The sequence below is a fragment of the Anomaloglossus baeobatrachus genome, chromosome 2, assembly GCF_048569485.1.
Source record: "Anomaloglossus baeobatrachus isolate aAnoBae1 chromosome 2, aAnoBae1.hap1, whole genome shotgun sequence".
NCBI classification, from domain to species: Eukaryota; Metazoa; Chordata; class Amphibia; order Anura; family Aromobatidae; genus Anomaloglossus; species Anomaloglossus baeobatrachus.
In genome coordinates this window covers 745,151,205-745,174,199 of record NC_134354.1, presented here as the reverse complement: position 1 = coordinate 745,174,199, position 22,995 = coordinate 745,151,205, and the positions used below count along the sequence as shown (strand labels likewise).

General features: G+C 45.8%; 1 protein-coding gene across 2 annotated transcripts in view; it reads right to left on the bottom strand.

Moving 5' to 3' along the window:
• Nucleotides 1-22,995, bottom strand: part of ATM (ATM serine/threonine kinase) — a 262,350-nt gene that overhangs the window by 25,383 nt on the left and 213,972 nt on the right. For both annotated transcript variants that reach the window (XM_075337438.1, XM_075337439.1), the window contains exons 48-52: nucleotides 17,209-17,328; nucleotides 15,399-15,616; nucleotides 7,410-7,617; nucleotides 7,161-7,274; nucleotides 1,814-1,969 (exon numbers count right to left, since the gene is read on the bottom strand). In XM_075337438.1, coding sequence (XP_075193553.1) covers nucleotides 1,814-1,969; nucleotides 7,161-7,274; nucleotides 7,410-7,617; nucleotides 15,399-15,616; nucleotides 17,209-17,328 — 816 coding nt within the window. The remainder of the gene's footprint in view (nucleotides 1-1,813; nucleotides 1,970-7,160; nucleotides 7,275-7,409; nucleotides 7,618-15,398; nucleotides 15,617-17,208; nucleotides 17,329-22,995) is intronic.

Below are 22,995 nucleotides of genomic sequence, written 5' to 3'. Positions count from 1 at the left end.
GCTAACCATAATCAGAGATTTACAATACCCTACTGGGAATCAATCCTGAGTCTAACATTCGAGGCCAGTGTTGAGGCAGCAAGCGGGATTACTGGACCCACTGGACCACAGGGGAAACTCGGGCTTACCGCTTAGTGGGAGGGGTTTAACTTAACAAGGCGGACGCCAGGTACCATTCCCAGGGCAGTGACCGGGTCTGTGGCAGCTGACCCCCAGGACAAGTGACGGACTCAGGTGTAGACAGGTAAAAGCGGGGTGGCTGTGGTAGGCTGGCCAGGCAGGTACAGACACAGGACAACAAGACAGGAACTCAGGACCTCACAACTAGCTAGGTAGCTGACTGACTCACAAACTAACTTAAGGCATTGCGCAGGCACCTCCCCTAATGGGAGGATGCCTTAAATACAGAGTGCCTCTCAGCCATTTTGAGAGGCATTTCCTGGAAATAGAACGCCGGCCCTTTAAGAGGATGGCTGGTTTGCGCGTGCGAGCATCTAAGGTGCACTCCCGGGAATCCTGTGCAGCATGTATAGGGTGTGGGAGGGGAGACAGGCAGGTGAGCACGTGGGAAGCCGTGCGGCAGCAGAGAGCACAAGATCCGGCCGGGGTGGTGAGTAAGTCAGCATCTCTGCAGAGACGCCGGCGCTACACTGAGTCTATAAGTCCTCGTTTCATGGCTGTAGATATTAGCCTGAGATACCCATACACAACAGTCAGCACATTGATTCCAAAGTGTAATGCTTTATTTCACCTTTAGAGGTGCTGCAGAGGAATTGAACACTTGCTACTTTTTACCCTACAGATTACAAGTAATCATTGCTGGTCCCAAGCAGTGCGTGTCGTGCTGCTCATTTCCAAACCTGGTTATAAGGAGACACCCTGTAATCATCTTAAATCTAGCATTTCTAACGAATCAGGAAGACGTGGCATATGTTGACCACTCACCAGATATTGGCATTTATAGTGCACTCATCCTACTCTTATAGGACAGGTGTATGACAGGCAAGCAGTTTATAGATACCGCATCACCAGTGCCTCTCACCTCTCAATGCACAAATGATATGCGCTGGATAAAAGCTTAACACCTTATTGAGCATAAATCTTAAATTTTGATCATATGGCTACAGTGAATGTATGGAGCGGGCTCAGGAGCTCAGTCTGCATCAGTCAGGCCAGCATCTGCCTGTAACATGTAACAATAGTGACCAGGGCAAACTCTGATTGCTGTTGAGCCACTTAGATGATGTTCTCAATTACTTAAAAGGAATCGGTCAGCAGGTTTTTCCTATGTAATCTGAAGACAGCATGCTGTAGGGGTTAAAACACAGTTTTCAAGGATACTGCTCTTATCTTATCTCCGTGCTGTTGTTTACATGCAATGATTGTTTCAGTACTACAAGCTTATCATTGCTGGACTGCATCACCTCATGTGATAAGCAGCTCACTGTCTATAGACATTGTACATACAGAGCCTGGTGTGAGCGGTGCAGATTTCTCAGCTCTGCTGCATTGCTAAATCTAAAAACTCTGATTGTATTAGAACAGCTGCACCCAGTAATCTAAGTGATACATCGTTGGATTTAGAGTCTCTTTGCCTTCATCATGCTGCTGTCAGATGAGGTAGCAAAAACCTGCTGACAAATTCCTTTTAAATGGCTCTCATCATCTTCCCTTCTCCCCTATAAAATGATCTCTGGCCAGAAGCGATCGGGCATGCAGGAAGTAGTAGTTTTGAAACAGTTAAAGAACCACAGATTTCAGATAATGGCTGAAAATGATTAATAAGGTAAATTAAAAAAAAGAAGAGAACTACCTCATCAGTCTGCGATATCTTTTTTGGCACATTCTTGGCAAGTCGTCCTCTTTTCATTGCCTCCGGTTTCATCAGATCATCCTTGTTGGCATTTGCTAGAGCCAGTATAATAAACAGAGTGTGGTACGGATGGTCCAGAGAGGTTTTGCTGATCACCTGGTAGGGAATGGGGAAGGCGGCAGGTTGGCTTACAAGTCACTGTAGTTAATTAAGTTTCATGCAGTCGTCCAAAAAAAACAGAAGTAAGCGCTAGACACCAAACACTGATCTGTGCTGAATATACAGTACAGACCAAAAGTTTGGACACACCTTCTCATTCAAAGAGTTTTCTTTATTTTCATGATTCTGAAAATTGTAGATTCACATTGAAGGCATCAAAACTATGAATTAACACATGTGGAATGAAATACTTAACATAAAAGTGTGAAACAACTGAAAATATGTCTTATATTCTAGGTTCTTCAAAGTAGCCACCTTTTGCTTTGATTACTGCTTTGCACACTCTTGGCATTCTCTTGATGAGCTTCAAGAGGTAGTCACCGGAAATGGTTTTCACTTCACAGGTGTGCCCTGTCAGGTTTAATAAGTGGGATTTCTTGCCTTATAAATGGGGATGGGACCATCAGTTGTGTTGTGCAGAAGTCTGGTGGATACACAGCTGATAGTCGTACTGAATAGACTGTAAGAATTTGTATTATGGCAAGAAAAAAATCAGCTAAGGAAAGAAAAGCGAGTGGCCATCATTACTTTAAGAAATGAAGGTCAGTCAGTCTGAAAAATTGGGAAACCTTTGAAAGTGTCACCAAATGCAGTGGCAAAAACCAGCAAACGCTACAAAGAAACTGGCTCACACGAGGACTGCCCCAAGACCAAGAGTCACCTCTGCTGCGGAGGATAAGTGTATCCGAGTCACCAGCCTCAGAAATCACAGGTTAACAGCAGCTCAGATTAGAGGCCAGGTCAATGCCACACAGAGTTCTAGCAGCAGACACATCTCTAGAACAACTGTTAAGAGGAGACTTTGTGCAGCAGGCCTTCATGGTAAAATTGCTGATAGGAAACCACTGCTAAGGACAGGCAACAAGCAGAAGAGACTTGTTTGGGCTAAAGAACACAAGGAATGGACATTAGACCAGTGGAAATCTGTGCTTTAGTCTCATGAGTCCAAATTTGAGATCTTTGGATCCAACCACCGTGTCTTTGTGCGCTGCAGAAAAGGTAAGCGGATGGACTCTACATGCCTGGTTCCCACCGTGAAGCATGGAGGAGGAGGTGTGATGGTGTGGGGGTGCTTTGCTGGTGACACTGTTGGAGATTTATTCAAAATTGAAGGCATACAGAACCAGCATGGCTACCATAGCATCTTGCAGCGGCATGCTATTCCATTCGGTTTGCGTTTAGTTGGACCATCATTTATTTTTCAACAGGACAATGACCCGAAACACACCTCCAGGCTGTGTAAGGGCTATTTGACTAAGAAGGAGAGTGATGGGGTGCTACGCCAGATGACCTGGCCTCCACAGTCACCAGACCTGAACCCAATCAAGATGGTTTGGGGTGAGCTGGACGGCAGAGTGAAGGCAAAAGGGCCAACAAGTGCTAAGCATCTCTGGGAACTCCTTCAAGACTGTTGAAAAACCATTTCTGGTGACTTGAAGCTAAATCAAGAGAATGCCAAGAGTGTGCAAAGCAGTAATCAAAGCAAAAGGTGGCTACTTTGAAGAACCTAGAATAAAAGACATATTTTCAGTTGTTTTACTCTTTTTTGTTAAGTATTTCATTCTACGTGTTAATTCATAGTTTTGATGCCTTCAATGTGAATCTACAATTTTCAGAGTCATGAAAATAAAAAAAAGTCATTGAATGAGAAGGTGTGTCCAAACGTTTGGTCTGTACTGTATGTTCTGCACAGATCACTGCGGACTCAGGTGTTGAACCTGCTTCATACCCGGAAGATGTTGGCTGTGTTACATAGCTGGCATCTGTATGTAGCAGCAGTGGCCGGAGCTTGCTTTGATCGCTGCTGTTAAAGGGAACTGGTCATATCCACAAATAATATTACAGATTTAGGGTTAGTTAGTGTGTAAATAGCATTTAGATTCTGTTGAACCGGCTTACTGAAGCAGCGGCTACTGGGAGAAAGTGTAAGTTTTATATTCCCGGCAGATGCTCACTTCCAATCATTGTGGTGGTGCAGGGAGTGGTTACCGTCACTGCTCAATATACAACAGGGGTTCCAAACTGTGGCTCGTGGGCCCATTATGTGTGGCTCATGGAAGCTTTGGTGTCATTATATCGTTAATGGGGGCCTCTGGGTGTCACTACTGTGAGGGGGTGGGCTGGATGTGGCTCGCAACCCTCTCTCAGAGCTGTATGTGGCTCTCAAGGTCAAAAAGGTTGGGGATCACTGCTACATAGAGAGCAGTCTGATTATCCCCAACACATTGATTGACAGGCTGCTGTGCTCTGCAAGTGTGCAGCTTGTGTATGCAGAAAAGCCTGTCAATCAAAGTGCCGGTGAGTGATCACAGAGTGCTCACTGCATAGTTGTGATTGTAACCGCCCTGATGGCTGCAAACGAGCAGCTACAGGGAGAATAAAACATTTTCTTCCTAAAGCTGTTCGTCAGTAAAGGGCACTTTACACACAGCTATATCGCTATCAATATCGCTAGAGAGCGTACCCGCCCCCGTCGGTTGTACGTCACGGGCAAATCGCTGCCCGTGGCGCATAACATCGCTTACACCCATTACACGTACTTACCTGCTTAGCGACGTCGCTGTTGCCGGCGAACCACCTCCTTTCTAAGAGGGCTGTTCGTTTGACATCAAAGCGGCGTCACTAAGCGGCCACCCAATAGAAGCGGAGGGGCGTAGATGAGCGGGCCGAACATCCCGCCCACCGCCTTCCTTCCTCATTGCGTGCGGCCGCAGGGACGGTGATGTTCCTCGTTCCTGCGGTGTCACACATAGCGATGTGTGCTGCCGCAGGAACGACGAACAACATCGTACCTGCTGCAGCAACGCTAATTAGGATTACAACGACTGGATAACGATCAACGATATGGTGAGTATTTTTGATCGTTAACGGTCGTTCGTGCGTTTCACACGCAACGATGTCGTTAACGAGGCCGGATGTGCGTCAGGAATTCCGTGACCCCAATGCCATCTCGTTAGCGATGTCGTAGCGTGTAAAGCCCGCTTAAGTCTTACAAACAGGACTTAAAGGCTTCTTACCTAACGCCTTTTCTGCACGTGTCGTGTTCCTTGAACCATTTTGATGTCGCTGTCAATAACAGACAGCATAATTTTAATGACTTATTTGATTGTGCACTCATGCACGGGCTCAGATTGTCCCTGCCGCAGCGCACATATAGGTAGCCCATAGGTACCCATGCCAGCTGGCAGCCATATTAGTCTTCCTGTGAAACCCACCTTTGAGAACTGTAATTAAACTATATACTGCAATACTTTAGTTCAATTGTAGTCCCATATGGGAACAAGAAAAAAAAGTAAAAATTAGAAAATGGAAAAAAAAAATGCATCTAAAGTATATAGTAGTAGTTGTAGATAAGTATATAAAACAGGGCCGTATATAGCTATGTGGATGGAAAAAGAAAAGAAGGAGACAAAGAAAAGGTGTAGAAACAAACAATCTCCAGGTCCTTAAATGGACTATCAGCACAAACTGTTCAGACCAAGAGAAGCGCTCGGTGCTCGGGGGGTGGGGGCAAACATTTTAATTAACCTTCTCAGGTGCCTATTTTCCCTCTATCTCCACCCTCCCCTTTTGTTTGATTTACAGTTTTTGCTTCAAAGAGCCAGAGCAGGGTGGAGATTGAGGGAAAACAAGCAGGCTGGAAGCTGCACTTACATATTTGGCCCAGCCATGATGCACTGAGCGCTTGTGCTGGGTTTGAACAGTCATTCTGTGCTGACAGAGTCCTTTTAAGAGATAAACTCCTGATACACACACTCATCCTCATTTCTGATTTTCCTCCTTTAAGCAGCAACTTTGTGTTGGCCTCATTTCTTTGCATTTAGGTACAATAACCCATAAGGCTCTGTTCACATATGATGTTTTGTAGCATATCCAGCTCTCTTGGCTGTAAAAACACCACGTTCAAACTGTCCGTTTTACAGCGTTTTCATGGTGATTTTTGGTAGTGTTTTTCCAGTGCGGAATAAGTGTACTTTTTCTGCAGTGCATGCTTAATAAATTTAGTTTTATTCACCAAAAGTGCGCCAAAAACGTTGTTGCCTTTTTTTTTTCACTTCCGCTTTACTTTTAGTAGATGAAAAAGCAAACGGTGCAAAACCGCTGAAAATAATTGACATTCTGCAGATTCTAAAAACACTGCAGTTTTCCCAACCGGGCAGGAAAACAAACAAACAAAAAAAAAAAAGTGTGTGCATGAGATTTCTGAACGGTCAGCTTTTTCTGATACTGTAAAAAGCAGCGAAACGCAACGTGTGAACATAGCCTAATCTTTCTGGTCTTCCCATGCACCCTTGTTTTTGTCAGCAGAATGTATCCCAGTAATATTATTAAGGCCACTTTACAAGCAACGACATCGCTAACGAGATGTCGTTGGGGTCACGGAATTCGTGATGCACATACGGCGTCGTTAGCGATGTCGTTGCGTGTGAAACGCAGGAACGACCGTTAACGATCAAAAATACTCGTTGATTGTTGACACGTCGTTCTAATGTCAAATATCGTTGCTGCTGCAGGTACGAGGTTGTTTGTCGTTCCTGCGGCAGCACACATCGCTATGTGCGACACCGCAGGAACGGGGAACAACACCGTACCTGCAGCCGCCGGCAATGAGGAAGGAAGGAGGTGGGCGGGATGTTCCGGGCGCTCATCTCCGCCCCTCCGCTTCTATTGGGTGGCCGCTTAGTGACGTCGCACTGACCGCCCCCCTTAGAAAGGAGGCGGTTCGCCGGCCACAGTGATGTCGCAGGCAGGTAAGTACGTGTGACGGGTGTTAGTGATGTTGTGTGCCACGGGCAGCGATTTGCCCATGATGCACAACTGACGAGGGCGGGTGCTTTCACCAGCGACATCGCTAGCGATGTCGCTGTGTGTAAAGTGGCCTTTAGTATTACTACGCTGTGGCCGGATGAGTAGTTTTTCTGTTATTAATTTTGCCACGTCCCTCTTGACAATAAAGCATTAGCCATGACACAGAGAGAGCGGACTCAGGTACAGCAGAAATACTGATCTGTCAGGAATATTGCCATGATGTAAGATGTAATAATAAGAGGAGATGACGGAGGCCAAGACGCCTTCATTTGATTACATAACCCATCATTACGTAACCCCTTCACTGCCATAGAATTACATTAGTGAGCACTTCATGGAAATCCTCTCTGCCCATCTTCTTGGTCCCCATACGGGCGGCCAGCTGGTACATCAGGGGCAGAAATTTGTGGGACGGGATCTTCTGGGAATCTTTCTGCAAGAGAAACATGACAATATGAATTAGGGAGCTAATACCATAAAAAAATGTGTCAACTATCTACAGGCTAATTTGTCAACTGTCCTAGGGGTTGTCCTAGTAGTGGACAACCCATTTAATAACATCAGATACCTTCATGATGGCATTCACTTCTGGTAATCCGGAATTCTCCAACCAAAGGGAGCAAAGGCGGAAAATCCACATGTCATGTTCCTCCCCGGACACCAGGCAGCTGATGTAGTTCCTTACGGCGGTGCAGAGAAAGTGTTTCCGGTCCTCCTTCAGAGCAGAAATCGCACATTCATCTAGTTCTAGTTCTCGCTGAACCTTTATAGTGTATCTGAATGACAAGAGGATCACAAAGGTGATTAGTAACGTTCAGTTACCAGTCAGAAGGTATTGAAAAGAATCAACCCAGCCAAATATAATCCATAATTTGCCAATATTATACACATGGTCAAAATTGTTGGTACCCCTCGTTCAATGAAAGAAAAACCCACAATGGTCACAGAAATAACTGAATCTGATAAAAGTAATAATAAATAAAAAAAATCTATGAAAATGAACAAATAAAAGTCAGACATTGCTTTTGTGCTTCTACAGAAGTTAAAAAAAATAAAATAAAAAAACTCATGAAATTGACCTGGACAGAAATGATGGCACCCTCCTGCTTCTCCTTCTCCTCCTCTTCCTCCTTAACTTAATAGTTTGATGCACAACCTTTTGAAGCAATCTCTGCAATGAAATGATTAATGTAACTGTCAATGAGGCTTCTGCACGTCTCGACAGGTATTTTGTCCACCCCTCAAGAGCAAAATGCTCCAGTTGTCTGGTGTTTGAAGGTTGCCTTTTCCAGATGTTTCAGCTCTTTCCAAAGATGCTCAATAGGATTTAGGTCAGGGGTCATAGAAGGCCACTTCAGAATAGTCCAATGTTTTCCTCTTAGCCATTTTTGGATGTTTTTAGTTGTGTGTTTTGGGTCATTATCCTGTTGCAAGACCCATGACCTGCGACTAAGACCAAGCTATGTGACACTGGGCAGCACATTGCTCTCCAGAATCCCTTGATAGTCTTGAGATTTCATTGTACCCTGCACAGATTCAAGACACCCTGTGCCAGATGCAGCAAAGCAGCCCCAGAACATAACAGAGCCTCCTCCATGTTTCACAGTAGGGACAGTGTTCTTTTTTTTATATGCTTCATTTTTCCGTTTGTGAACATAGAGCTGATGTGCCTTGCCAAAAAGTTCCATTTTTGACTCATCTGTCCATAGGACACTCTCCCAGAAGCTTTGCGGCTTGTCAACATGAGGTTTGGAAAATTCCAGTCTGGCTTTTTTATGATTTTTTTTTTCAACAATGGTGTCCTCCTTGGTTGTCTCCCATGAAGTCCACTTTGGCTCAAATAATGACGGATGATGCGATCTGACGCTGATGTTCCTTGAGCTTGAAAGAAGTTCACCTTTAATCTCTTTAGAAGTGTTTCTGGGCTCTATTGTTACCATTGGTATTATCCGTCTCTTTGATTTGTCATCAATTATCCTCCTGCGGCCACGTGCAGGTAGGTTGGCCATAGTCCCATGGATCTTACATTTCTGAATAATATGTGCAACTGTAGTCACAGGAACATCAAGCTGCTTGGAGATGGTCTTATAACCTTTACCTTTAACATGTTTGTCTAGAATTTTCTTTCTAATCTCCTGAGACAACTCTCTCCTTTGCTTCCTCTGGTCCATGTTGAGTGTGGTACACACCATGTCACCAAACAGCACAGTGAGTATCTGTAGCCCTATATACAGGCCCACTGATTGATTACAAGATTGTAGGCACCTGTGATGCTAATTAGTGGACATTACTTGTTATGTGCCAACGTTATAAAATCACGTTTGATTGCAGACTTGAAGTCTCCTGTGCTAGAATTATTCTTGAAAACTAATAATTGTTTATGTTTTGCTTATGAATTGTATTATTATTACTGATAGTCAGCATTCTTCAGTCTGGGAAAGTGTAGAAACTTCATTGCTTTGAGCCAGAATTCTGATTTATATACTGCACCCTTTTGCAACAGGTTAGACTCCTCTCTGATATTCATAGTGATCCCATATAGGCCTTTTATACCCCATATTTATCCATCTTTTTTTTAATTGACACTTTATTCTAAATACATTTCGCTTTTATTCAAATTAAAGCGATCTCTGCTGGATTTTCCATATCACAACTCTAAAAGGTGAATAAATTAGTCCCTACAAATTCACATATATTTAAGATATCTAAAATATTGTTCTTCTTCTCAGTTTCTTACAACCAGGAGTCACCATTGAGCTGAATTATGTGCAGCATAGCAGTACCTGGGATACGAGCATCAATGAACTAGATAATAAATGCTCATCCAATGATGAATTATTATATAGCTCAGTGGTTCCAACACATTTTCTGCACTTGTATAACATTAATAAATGATATGCCTAACATCAAAGTCAGTCCTGGCGTAGGGAGCACATACAGTACCAGTCAAAAGGTCTGGACACAACAGTTCACACAATGGTTTTCCTTGTTTTTATTGGAATGTGCACATTATAGATTCAGACTGAAGGCAGCAAAACCACTAAAGAACACATATGTAAACAAAGAGGTGTGACAAACAAAAAAGTGTGTTAAACCTTAGATTCCTCCCAATTATCCCCCTTTTACTCTGATGACAGCTTTAAATCCTCTCGGTATTCTCTCAAGTATATTCATCTTTAAGCTGTCATGGGGAATAGGTGCCAACAGTCCTGAAGGAGTGTTGTGAATACGTTTTCCAGTTTGGGGCTCCCTCTTGTGGTCAGTGCTGGCGGTGCAGTTGATGTGTAGAATGGAAGTGACACACCTGCAGAGGACTGGCAATCAGGGTCAGATTGGGCTATTTAACTTAGTAGCTTTCTCTTGTTACTTTCCGGTGGTTAATTGCTCCTGTGTGTGAGGCCCCTTTCACACGTCAGTGATTCTGGGACGTTTGTGCTTTTTTTTAAACGTACCAGAATCACTGACATACGCAGACCCATTACAATGAATGGGTCTGCTCACACGTCAGTGATTTTTCACTGCACGTGTCTCCGTGCGGCGTACCCGCGTGTGCGTGTTTGCCGCACGGAGACATGTCCATTTTTTTCTGGCATCACTGATGTTCCACGGACCACGCAGTGGTGTGGTCCATGAAACACGTGCCAGAAAAAAACGTTCTTTAAAAATAAAAATCATTTTTACTCACCCAGCTCCAGCGACGCTCTCTGCAGCCCGTTCTGCCGGCTGCTTCTGAGCCGGCTCATTATTGTCGCGCATATTCATTATGCACGACAGAGCCGACCCGGAAGCAGCTGCTGCGGGGGTCAGCGCCGGCCGGATGCTGCACCGCGGGAGCGATCAGCACCATGGAGAGCGGGCGCAGGTGAGTTGATTTCTAAGTGCAATCACGGGCCACGGAGAACGGAGCCCGGATTGCACTTAGACAACCCACGTGTGCCGTTATTCACGGCACACGCAGGGACATGTGCATGTTTTACACGCCAGTGAAAAACGTCAGTGTTTTTCACTAACGTGTGAAACGGGCCTTAAAGACATTCTGTAACCAGCTCTGCTCACTTCCAGAACTCCTCTCAGATAAGTGGTCTTTGTACCTCTACTGTTTGTTTTCCCCTTTCTTGTTGATTTTCTGCTTTGATACTAATGCATGATTCCTATTTTGTCTGTGTGGAGTTCGTGGTGGAATGGGATCATTCTCTGCTGGGAGTGTCTGTATACTTAGCTCCATGATTCTGCAAGATTTGTGTTTGTCAAGCTTGGTAATAATTCAGTCCCTCATCAGTATTAGTGTTTTTGTATCCCAGTAACATCTGAGTGCTGATACAGTGGGTGAGAGGTTGTGTGACCTCAGGATTTTTCCATATCAGTAGTGCTGGTATATTATTAGGGTTTTTACGGCTGCAGACAGTTGCTCTTTCCTATCCTTTCCTATAAAGATAGTTTGGGCCTCACCTTTGCTGAATCTGTCTTTTCTGGCTTTGTATTGTATTTTTCTATTTCACCGTAGCCTTTACATGTGGGGGGCTATCTATCTTTGGGGACTACTCCGAGGCAGATTAGCTTTCTTATATTTCTATCTGTAAGATTATTTAGTTCTCCGGCTTTGTTGAGGCGTCCAGGTCATCGTAGGCACGCCCCACGGCTACTGTTAGTTATGTGTCAGGATTAGGTCTGCTGTTGTGAATGTCAGTTATGCATTTGCTGCTGTGAAGCACCCTCTTGTGGCCAGGACAGGTTTGGACAGAGACCAGGTGTGCTGAAGCAATGGGCATTTCCATTGTAACTCTCTGCCTATTTAAACCTTGGTCTGCTAGCAGTCTGATCTGGTTGTCATTTGTTCTTTAGTTTACCAGCCTTCTCATCTTGCTCCAGACCACAGCTACCCCAGATAAGTGCTTTGTTCTTTCTTATGTTGTTTTGTTCTTTTTGTTCTTATCTGGGTTTGTCATTTACTGTGGTTCTTGTCAGTTCATTTGCATGTAGAAATCTTCACTCTCAGTTGCTTAGCTGGGAAGCTCCCTGCAGCTATGTTTGGAGTATTGCTCCTATAAGTTCATGTGTTTGTTGCTTCTTGAATTTGTAATTGTTCCGGTTTTCTGTTCATTGGTTTGACAAGAGCACCTCATATAGAACGGAGTTCAGATCGTGCGATCTAAGGACTTTTTGTACTATCAGGTATTTGGATTTTTGTAGGGTTTTTCTCTGGCCACCATCAGCCCCTTTCCTATTCTTTCCTACTTAGTCAATGGGGCCTCACCTTTGCTAATCCTATCATCCATCTGTGTATTGTGTTTTCCTATATCACCGTAGTCTTTGAATGTGGGGGGCTTGCTATACCTTTGCGGTCTATTTCTGAGGCAGAGAGTTATTCATCCTTCCTTCCTTTAGGATAGTTAGTTCTCCGGCTGGGTTCGCGGTGTATAGGATATTAGTTCACCCCTCAGCTACTTCTAGTGTTGATGGTTAGTAAGGGGATGGCGGCCAGATTAGTTGCCAATGCTCTTGTCACCTATTTTGCCAATGATCTATTGTGATCTTCCATGATTCCGGATCATAACAGTCTGCAGTCCGTTAAGTTTCCAGCCACTCTGTTACCTTTTTGGGATACCGCATTTTTTGATCCTCCTTGGTCCCTGAATCATAACAAGGTGTTCCCATAGGAACCGAGTACTTCTTGGCTGCTTTTCTTCAGTCTCCAGTCCAGGTCATCCCAAACCATCTCAACTGGATTGAGGTCGAGTGATTGTGGAAGCCATATCATCTGATGCAGCCGCTATCCCTCGCTTTCTTGGTCACACAGTCCTTATATAGTCTGAAGGTGTTTTGGGTCATTGACCTGTAGCAACACAAATGATGGACCCGCTATCATACCAGGTGGAATGGCTTGTCATTGTAGAATGAAGTGATAGCCATACAGGTTAAGTGTACCTTGAATTTGGAATAAGTAATCAATAATCTACAGACCGTGGGCAGAAAACAAGTAGAAAATATCTGTTCACCTTTTCTGTCCCTCAAAGACATGATGGATTGTACCACAAACCACAGTAAAATTTTCCCTTATTTAATATTTAGACCAGGTGTTCCTTGGCCCAAGTTTCTTATCCTTTGTGGTCTTCAATAATAGCTTCTTTGCAGTAATTTGGTCATAAAGATAGCTTCTTGCAGACTCTTATTTTCTATTGTTATTGTGATGTTTCTTCTTTTTTATGTCTGTGCATTATATATACATACACAAGGGCTGTTACCTGACATGTGGTTTGCATCTTTGGAGGTTGGTAACTCAGATGAACTTATCCTTTGCTGCAGAGGTAAGTCTTGAACTTCCTTTCCTGGAGAGGTCGTCATTAGAGCCAGTTTCATCACAGTGATTGGTGGTTTTCATGACTGCATTTGAGGATACCTTTAAGGTGCTATCAAATTTTCCAAATTGACTGACCTGCATGTCTTAAACTAATGGACTGTTGTTTCTCTTCAGTTAGTTGAGTGGTTCTTGCCATTTTCTGGGATAGAACAGTTGAGGAATAATCTCAACACTATATGGATCTGTGTAATAATACTGCCTCTACAAAACACATCTGACAGTTGCAAACACTTTCTGAAGGCCGTTGACTCCATAAATGAACTCTTGACGAGGCATGCCTGTTCATTGGAAGCTATTCCAGGCCACGACCTGATGAAATTGCCTGAGAGACTGACAAGGGGATGAAAAGGTGTCCTCAGACTAAAAGTAGGGTTCTTTGAGGAACATGAGGTTTAACAAATATTCTTATTTGTGTCATACATTTCTTTACTGCTTGTTTCCATGTCTGTTCTTTGTGGTTTTGTTGCCTTCAGTCTGAATCTATAATGTGCACATTCCAATAAAAAACACAAAATACCATTACATCCAAAATTATGATTGATACTGTAGATGCACTCAGATACCGTATCTACAATATGTGTATATTCGCTTTGTGAGGGATTTTGACGGCATTTCACAACGATCATTAACATGTTCTCTACTGCACGAAATATATGCACGTTTCTTACATTGTAAATGCAGATGTATCCTATGTGCAATTAGGGAAGAGAGAAATGTAGTTGTTTTTTAATAAAAAAAAAAATCTCTTCTCTATGATATATTCTTCCATAAAGGACTGTTATTAGTTGCCAATTTCATATATGGGGGACTTCACAAAGTACAAGCAATCCTGGTGATCGCAGCACAAGAATGGTTCAAATATGGGAATTTTTTTTAAATTATTTTTTTATCATGTAAACGGGGTATTCCCAGAATCCAAAGTCATCCCTTATACATAAGAAAAGGGAATAATTTACTGATCTGTGGGATCTTACCATGGAACCATCTAAACCCCAAAACTGGGCTTTGCAAAGCTCCAGCTCCAATACAGTATATGTGCACATGACCCCCCCACTATTCAATGTTTATGGGATTGCTAGAAATAGCTTAGTGTTGTACTCTGCAGTCTCTGGCAATCCAATAGTCAATTAATGGAGCCGAGGTCAAGCATGTGCACCTCCGCTTCACTCCAGGGGCGGCTCTGCAGAGCTTTGAGAGTTCGAAACGTGTAGACCTGGTCTATGTATGTTTTTTTTCTAAACATCTTTAAAGTGTTCCAATAACCGTGATGTTTTCCTTTTAATTTTGGATTCTATAGGATTTTGCGGTTGCCGGACATTCACCCTTTTCTACGTTGTCAACCTCATCCAGGAAGTTGGACTGGAGTTCCGAGCACCGCTTTCTATTATGCCATTCTCTTAGCCGGTGAGTTGATGTTATTCTATTTTTACATTCCTTTCCTAAGAAGCTGCAAAAATCCTAGTGCATGCCCTTATTATCTCCTGCCTGGACTATTGCAACCACCTGGTCTGTGGCCTCCCTTCTAACAGTCTCACACCACTACAATCGATTCTAAACTATGCTGCCTGACTAATCCACCTGTCCCCCCACTACTCCCTGGCCTCTCCTCTCTGCCAATCCATTCACTGGCTTCCCATTGCCCAACATCTCCAGTTCAAAACACTAACCATGACCTACAAAGCCATCCACAACCTGTCTCCTCCCTACATCTGTGACCTAGTCTCCCGGTACTTACCTGCACATAACCTTCAATCCTCACAAGATCTCCTCTACTCCTCTCTCATCTCCTCTTCGCACCACCGCATCTAAGATTTCTCCCGTGCCTCCCCCATACTCTGGAATGCTCTGCCACAACATATCAGACTCTCGCCTACCTTGACAATCTTCAAAATGAACCTGAAGACCCACCTCTTCTGACAAGCCAACAACCTGTCATAACCCTCAGTCTGATATAGCACCGCACAACCAGCTCTACACTCACCTACTGTATCATCACCCATCTCTTGTAGACTGTGATCCCCCGTGGGCAGGGACCTCTATCCTCCTGTACCTGTTTGTGCTTTGTATTGTTTAGGATTATTGTACTTGTCCATACTATGTATACCCCTTTCACATGTAAAGCGCCATGGAATACATTTTAAAAGTGGCCAATTATCATTGTGATCTATAGGTAATGAAGCGCACTGTTGCATCTCCCACCTGTTGGTCTGGACCTTGTGATGTCTCATTAATTCCACTTCTTCCTTTGCCTTTGCCAGTAACGCCTGCTTGTTTTCAAACTCGGAGGATTTCATGTAATTATCAATTCGCTGGTATTGGGCATCTGAGAAGCGAGCTAATGACAGGAAGGCCTTCATCCTCCCATCCTGAAGGCGATCACAGCTGCCTGTGCTGTAGCTCTCTGCGACATCCACTGCCTGCAGAACGAAAGGACAAGGTCACCGGCTCCGGCCATTATCATCTGCGAAAGAATATCTGTTATAAGATGCTGGGACGAAATCCATACAGGAATCTGTCTGTCTTAGGTCAAGTTCACACGACAGTGTTTTTAGCCAAAGTGTTGTCCAAGAAAAAATGGATGGCATGAAGACCAATGTTATACAATTGGGATGCTTAGATGAGCATTTTATTTTTTACGGACTGAATCTTTGCATTAAAAACAGAAATAATATATATATGTATTATAATCAATGCATGTACTAATTTCTTCCATATGTCGGATGAGACTCGCCCATTTCAGTCTATGGGTGCACAAATCGGATCCCATTCAGATCAATCATATAACATCTGATGTTGATGGATACATTGCAATTCTTTAATACAGTGGAACCTCGGTTTACGAGTAACCCGGTTTGTGAGTATTTCGCTATACGAGCAAAACTTGCTGTAAATTTGTAACTCCGTTTACGAGCAAGCTTTGCTGTACGAGCAAATACTCACCGCACACACTTCCGGTTCCATACTTTCACCGCGGCTCTGACCCGCTCTTGCAGTCCACACAAACATGCAGAAACACACACACACGCATGCACACACACATATTATGCTCACCTTACCTTCCATTCCTTCGCCGGCCTCCTGGTTCTTGTAGATCGCAGGTACAGGATGTGTATCGGGTAACCATCGCAATGATGGAGGAACTTCCGCTGTCAGCCGCTTTTCAAAGGCAGCGCGCTGACCAATCAGAGGCAAGCAGCTCATGCCTTTGACGTCAGCGCTCTGGCAGTGGAAGGTCCAGCATCTGTCACGATGGTTACCCAATAAACATCCTGTACCGACGAATTACAAGAACCAGGAGGCCGGTGATGGAACGGAAGGTAAGGTGAGCATAATATGTGTGTGTGTTTGTACGTGTGTGGAATGACAGAATAGGGGACCAGGATGGGACATTGAACAAGTTGTGGAAGGAATTGTCTGCATTCCAATGATTTCCTATGAGAAATCTTGCTTTGCTAGACGAGTACCTTGGTTTACAAGCACACTCCCAGAACGGACTGTTCACGTAAACCAAGGTTCCACTGTATATGAAGCTGTATTTGGTCTTGCAGATTTTAGTAACTGCTGATGCATAAATACAGATGTCATATGGATTATAATTGAGATGAAAATAAGATGGTTTTTTTCTTTATACGCTCGTGTGAACGTAACTGCTGTAGTAACGGAATCCATGTAGTTACAATGGATGTAAACTGATGAGATTACAGCCAGGAGTTGACACTGTCATTTTCTACTAGGTGACAATAGCAGCTCCGACTCCCTAAATGTTTAATTTTGCACAACTTGAAGGCAAGAAATTTGCAAGTTTATGCAACACACGCTTCAGTATATTGATATGTTAGGGGAATGTTTTTTATTTCATGTAAGCAGCCAATTGTGATTTTATCAAAACTACACTAAGCAGCCCAGTAAGTGACACATCGCTGGAATCAGGGTTTCTGCCCCTACATTATGCTGCTCTCAGATTAGGCGGCAAAAACCTGGTGACAGATTCCCTCTAAGCAAATCTTACCTTCTCCAGAAAATTCTGCATAATGATAGTTGGACTCTCCAGACAGGTTTCCGCCAGCCAGTTCCCACATAATCTCAGGCATTCCACGTAAATGAGCTGAAGACCAGGATCATTCTCAACCTTGAAATAATAAAATAATTAAAAAAAAACAACAAATCAGGTAAAACCATGTGTACACAGAACAAGAACAGTCACAATAAATAACCCTAAAGCTTAGGACAAAGTAAAAAAAAAAACAAAAAAAACAAACCACAACAGAACTGTAGTTTTAATGGTGAAGAACTACTTAAATTTAAAAATAAAAAGAGTTACACTTTTTTTCAGCCAAAATTATCTACAAATAATTTATACATTAACTATTTCTATTTTTATTATTATTAATATATTATTATTATTATTATTATTATAATATTATATATGCTACCAACTAAGCCAAAGGGTGTACATGGGAAGAAGTTAAAGGAATTGTCTGGTCAAATAATACTGATGACCTATCCTTGGAATAGGTCATCAATATCAGAATCTAGGGAGTCTAACTTCCGGAATCCTTACTGACCAGCTGTTATTTGCTCTGTCAGAGGCTGGATATAAACACTAGATGGAAATGCGCTGCACAGCTCCAATGCGCTGCACTGCTGAGTAGTGAATATTCTCTTGAATATGAGCTGTTCTTCAGCACCAAACAGCAGCCGCTACATCTTGTGCTGTGCAGCTCCTTTCATTCAGTACATCCGTCAACGAACGACAGCTGCACTGTCAGGCGCTAAGCATCAAACTCCCACGAACTAATATTGATGATCTGTCCTAGGGATAGATAATCAATATTTGATCAACGAAAAGGTGGCACTCACATGTAGAAATTCCTTTTATTTCTTCACAAAGTAAAACATGTGGGTGGGTAGATGCGATGTAGAAGATTTGAAAAATAGGATCTCCTGAAACAATTTGCACTTGAAAAACTCATTTTTGTAAAACCTCAAAAACCTCAGTCTGAAACACAGTCTAGAACAGTGATGGCGAACCTATGGCACGCGTGCCACACTCGGCACGCAGATTCCTTTGTGCTGGCACGCGCACTGTCGCCACACTGAGCCACTTTGTACTGTCGGTGTGGTCGCGCCGACAGTACAAACTGGTGTTGGAGCGGAGGAGACATTTCTCCTGCCTCTGACACACCTCCTCTCCTGAGCCACAGGCCTGTTGCCTAGGAGACGGAGGGGCGTCAGTAGGCGGCGCTGGCGTCCTGTGGGCGCGCAGGATCTTTCTGAACTGACTGAGGGCGGCGCGCAGCGGAGGAGCAGGGGCTGCAAGGTGAGTTTTTTTTTTATTTTCAAGCTGTGTGCGGCTGTGCCAGAACGGGGGCAAACCCAGAGCACGGGGCAAACCCAGAGCACGGGGGCAAACATACAGAGCACGGGGGCAAACATACAGAGCACGGGGGCAAACATACAGAGCACGGAGGCAAAGAGCACGGGGCAAACCCAGAGCACGGGGGCAAACCCAGAGCACGGGGGCAAACATACAGAGCACGGGGCAAACATTCAGAGCACGGGGGCAAACATACAGAGCACGGGGGCAAACCCAGAGCACGGGGGCAAACCCAGAGCACGGGGCAAACCCAGAGCACGGGGCAAACATGCAGAGCACGGGGGCAAACATTCAGAGCACGGGGGTAAACCCAGAGCACGGGGGCAAACCCAGAGCACGGGGGGCAAACCCAGAGCACGGGGGGCAAACATACAGAGCACGGGGCAAACATACAGAGCACGGGGCAAACATACAGAGCACGGGGCAAACATACAGAGCACGGGGGCAAACATACAGAGCACGGGGGGGCAAACACAGAGCATGGGGGCAAACCCAGAGCACGGGGGCAAACATACAGAGCACGGGGGCAAACATACAGAGCACGGGGGCAAACATACAGAGCACGGGGCAAACACAGAGCACGGGGCAAACACAGAGCACGGGGCAAACACAGAGCACGGGGCAAACACAGAGCACGGGGCAAACACAGAGCACGGGGCAAACACAGAGCACGGGGGCAAACATACAGAGCACGGGGCAAACATACAGAGCACGGGGGCAAACATACAGAGCACGGGGGCAAACATACAGAGCACGGGGCAAACATTCAGAGGACGGGGGCAAACCCAGAGCACGGGGCAAACCCAGAGCACGGGGGCAAACCCAGAGCATGAGGGGCAAACCCAGAGCACGGGGGGCAAACATACAAAGCACGGGGGCAAACATACAGAGCACGGGGGAAAACATACAGAGCACGGGGGCAAACACAGAGCATGGGGGCAAACCCAGAGCACGGGGGCAAACATACAGAGCACGGGGGCAAACATACAGAGCACGGGGGCAAACATACAGAGCACGGGGGCAAACATACAGAGCACGGGGGCAAACATACAGAGCACGGGGCAAACACAGAGCACGGGGCAAACACAGAGCACGGGGCAAACACAGAGCACGGGGCAAACACAGAGCACAGGGCAAACACAGAGCACGGGGGCAAACATACAGAGCACGGGGGCAAACACAGAGCACGGGGGCAAACATACAGAGCACGGGGGCAAACATACAGAGCACGGGGCAAATATACAGAGCACGGGGCAAACATACGGAGCACGGGGGCAAACATACAGAGCACGGGGGCAAACACAGAGCACGGGGGCAAACCCAGAGCACGGGGGCAAACCCAGAGCACGGGGGGCAAACCCAGAGCACGGGGCAAACATACAGAGCACGGGGCAAACATTCAGAGGACGGGGGCAAACCCAGAGCACGGGGCAAACCCAGAGAACAGGGGTAAACCCAGAGCACGGGGGCAAACCCAGAGCATGAGGGGCAAACCCAGAGCATGAGGGGCAAACCCAGAGCACGGGGGGCAAACATACAAAGCACGGGGGCAAACATACAGAGCACGGGGGCAAACATACAGAGCACGGGGGCAAACATACAGAGCACGGGGGCAAACATACAGAGCACGGGGCAAACACAGAGCACGGGGCAAACACAGAGCACGGGGCAAACACAGAGCACGGGGCAAACACAGAGCACGGGGCAAACACAGAGCACGGGGCAAACACAGAGCACGGGGCAAACACAGAGCACGGGGCAAACACAGAGCACGGGGCAAACACAGAGCACGGGGCAAACACAGAGCACAGGGCAAACACAGAGCACAGGGCAAACACAGAGCACGGGGCAAACACAGAGCACGGGGCAAACACAGAGCACGGGGCAAACACAGAGCACGGGGCAAACACAGAGCACGGGGCAAACACAGAGCACGGGGCAAACACAGAGCACGGGGCAAACACAGAGCACGGGGCAAACACAGAGCACAGGGCAAACACAGAGCACAGGGCAAACACAGAGCACGGGGCAAACACAGAGCACGGGGGAAAAGAGCACGGGGCAAACACAGAGCACAGGGCATACAGAGCACGGGGGCATACAGAGCACGGGGGCATACAGAGCACGGAAGCATACAGAGCACGGGGGCATACAGAGCACGGGGGCATACAGAGCACGGGGGCATACAGAGCACGGGGGCATACAGAGCACGGGGGCATACAGAGCACGGGGGCAAACATGGAGAGCACGGGGCAAACATGGAGAGCACGGGGGAAACATGGCTGCAAGGATGGAGAGAAACATGCAAAGATGGGGGGAAACATGACTGCAAAGATGGGGGGAAACATGACTGCAAGGATGGTGGGAAACATGACTGCAAGGATGGTGGGAAACATGACTGCAAGGATGGGGGGAAACATAACTGCAAGGATGGGGGAAACATGACTGCAAGGATGGTGGGAAACATGACTGCAAGGATGGGGGGGAAACATGACTGCAAGGATGGGGGGAAACATGACTGCAAGGATGGGGGGAAACATGACTGCAAGGATGGGGGGAAACATGACTGCAAGCATGGGGGGAAACATGACTGCAAGCATGGGGGGAAACATGACTGCAAGGATGGGGGGAAACATGACTGCAAGGATGGGGGGAAACATGACTGCAAGCATGGGGGGAAACATGACTGCAAGGATGGGGGGAAACATGACTGCAAGGATGGGGGGAAACATGAAAGGATGGGGGTACATGAACATGCCAGGATGAGGAAAGAAGGGAATTTTGTTTACTTACCGTAAATTCCTTTTCTTCTAGCTCCAATTGGGAGACCCAGACAGTGGGTGTATAGCTACTGCCTCTGGAGGCCGCACAAAGAACTACACTTAAAAGTGTAAGGCCCCTCCCCTTCTGGCTATACACCCTCCCGTAGGAGTACGGATTCCTCAGTTTTAGTACCAAAGCAAGAAGGAGGAAAGCCAATAACAGTTTCAAAAACAAATTCAATCCGATAACAAGATCGGAGAACTTAAGAAACAACATGAACAACATGTGCACCCGAAAAACGAAACCCTAAGAACAAATAGGGCGGGTGCTGGGTCTCCCAATTAGAGCTAGAAGAAAAGGAATTTACGGTAAGTAAACAAAATTCCCTTCTTCTTTTTCGCTCCTAATTGGGAGACCCAGACAGTGGGACGTCCAAAAGCAGTCCCTGGGTGGGTAAAAAGATACCACATGAACGGGCTGTCAGACAGCCTCTTCCTACAGGTGGGCCACCGCCGCCTGAAGGACCTGTCTACCTAGGCTGGCATCTGCCGAAGCGTAGGTATGCACTTGATAGTGTTTGGTAAACGTGTGCAGACTCGACCAGGTAGCCGCCTGGCACACTTGCTGAGCCGTAGCCTGATGCCGCAATGCCCAGGACGCACCCACGGCTCTGGTAGAATGGGCCTTCAGTCCAGATGGGATCGGAAGCCCAGCAGAACGGTATGTGTGAAGAATTGGTTCCTTGATCCACCGCGCCAGGGTGGATTTGGAAGCTTGCGATCCCTTATGCTGACCAGCGACTAGGACAAAGAGCGCATCAGAACGGCGTAGAGACGCCGTGCGAGAAATGTAAATCCTGAGTGCTCTCACCAGGTCCAACAGATGTAAACCCTTTTCAAATTGGTGAACTGGATGCGGACACAAAGATGGCAAAGTGATATCCTGATTGAGATGAAAGGAAGAAACCACCTTGGGAGAAAACTCTGGAATTGGACGCAGTACTACCTTGTCTTGGTGAAACACCAGGAAGGGAGATTTGCAAGATAACGCCGCTAGCTCGGACACTCTTCGAAGAGACGTGACCGCCACAAGAAAAACTACCTTTTGTGAAAGCCGCGAAAGGGGAACCTCTTTCAAAGGCTCGAAAGGCGGCTTCTGGAGAGCAATGAGAACCTTGTTCAGATCCCAGGGTTCCAATGGCCGTCTGTAAGGAGGAACGATATGACAAACTCCTTGGAGAAACGTGCGTACTTTAGAAAGCCGTGCCAAGCGCTTCTGAAAGAATACGGATAGCGCGGAGACTTGACCCTTAAGCGAGCTAAGCGACAAACCTTTTTCCAACCCAGACTGCAGGAAGGAAAGAAAAATTGGCAATGCAAATGGCCAGGGAGAAAACCCTTGAGCCAAGCACCACGCTAAGAATATCTTCCACGTCCTGTGATAGATCTTAGCTGAGGATGGTTTTCTAGCCTGTCTCATTGTGGCAACAACTTCATGAGATAAACCTGAGGCCGCTAGGATCCAGGACTCAATGGCCACACAGTCAGGTTCAGGGCCGCAGAATTCAGATGGAAAAACGGCCCTTGAGACAGCAAATCTGGACGGTTTGGTAGTGTCCACGGTTGGCCTACCGTGAGATGCCACAGATCCGGGTAC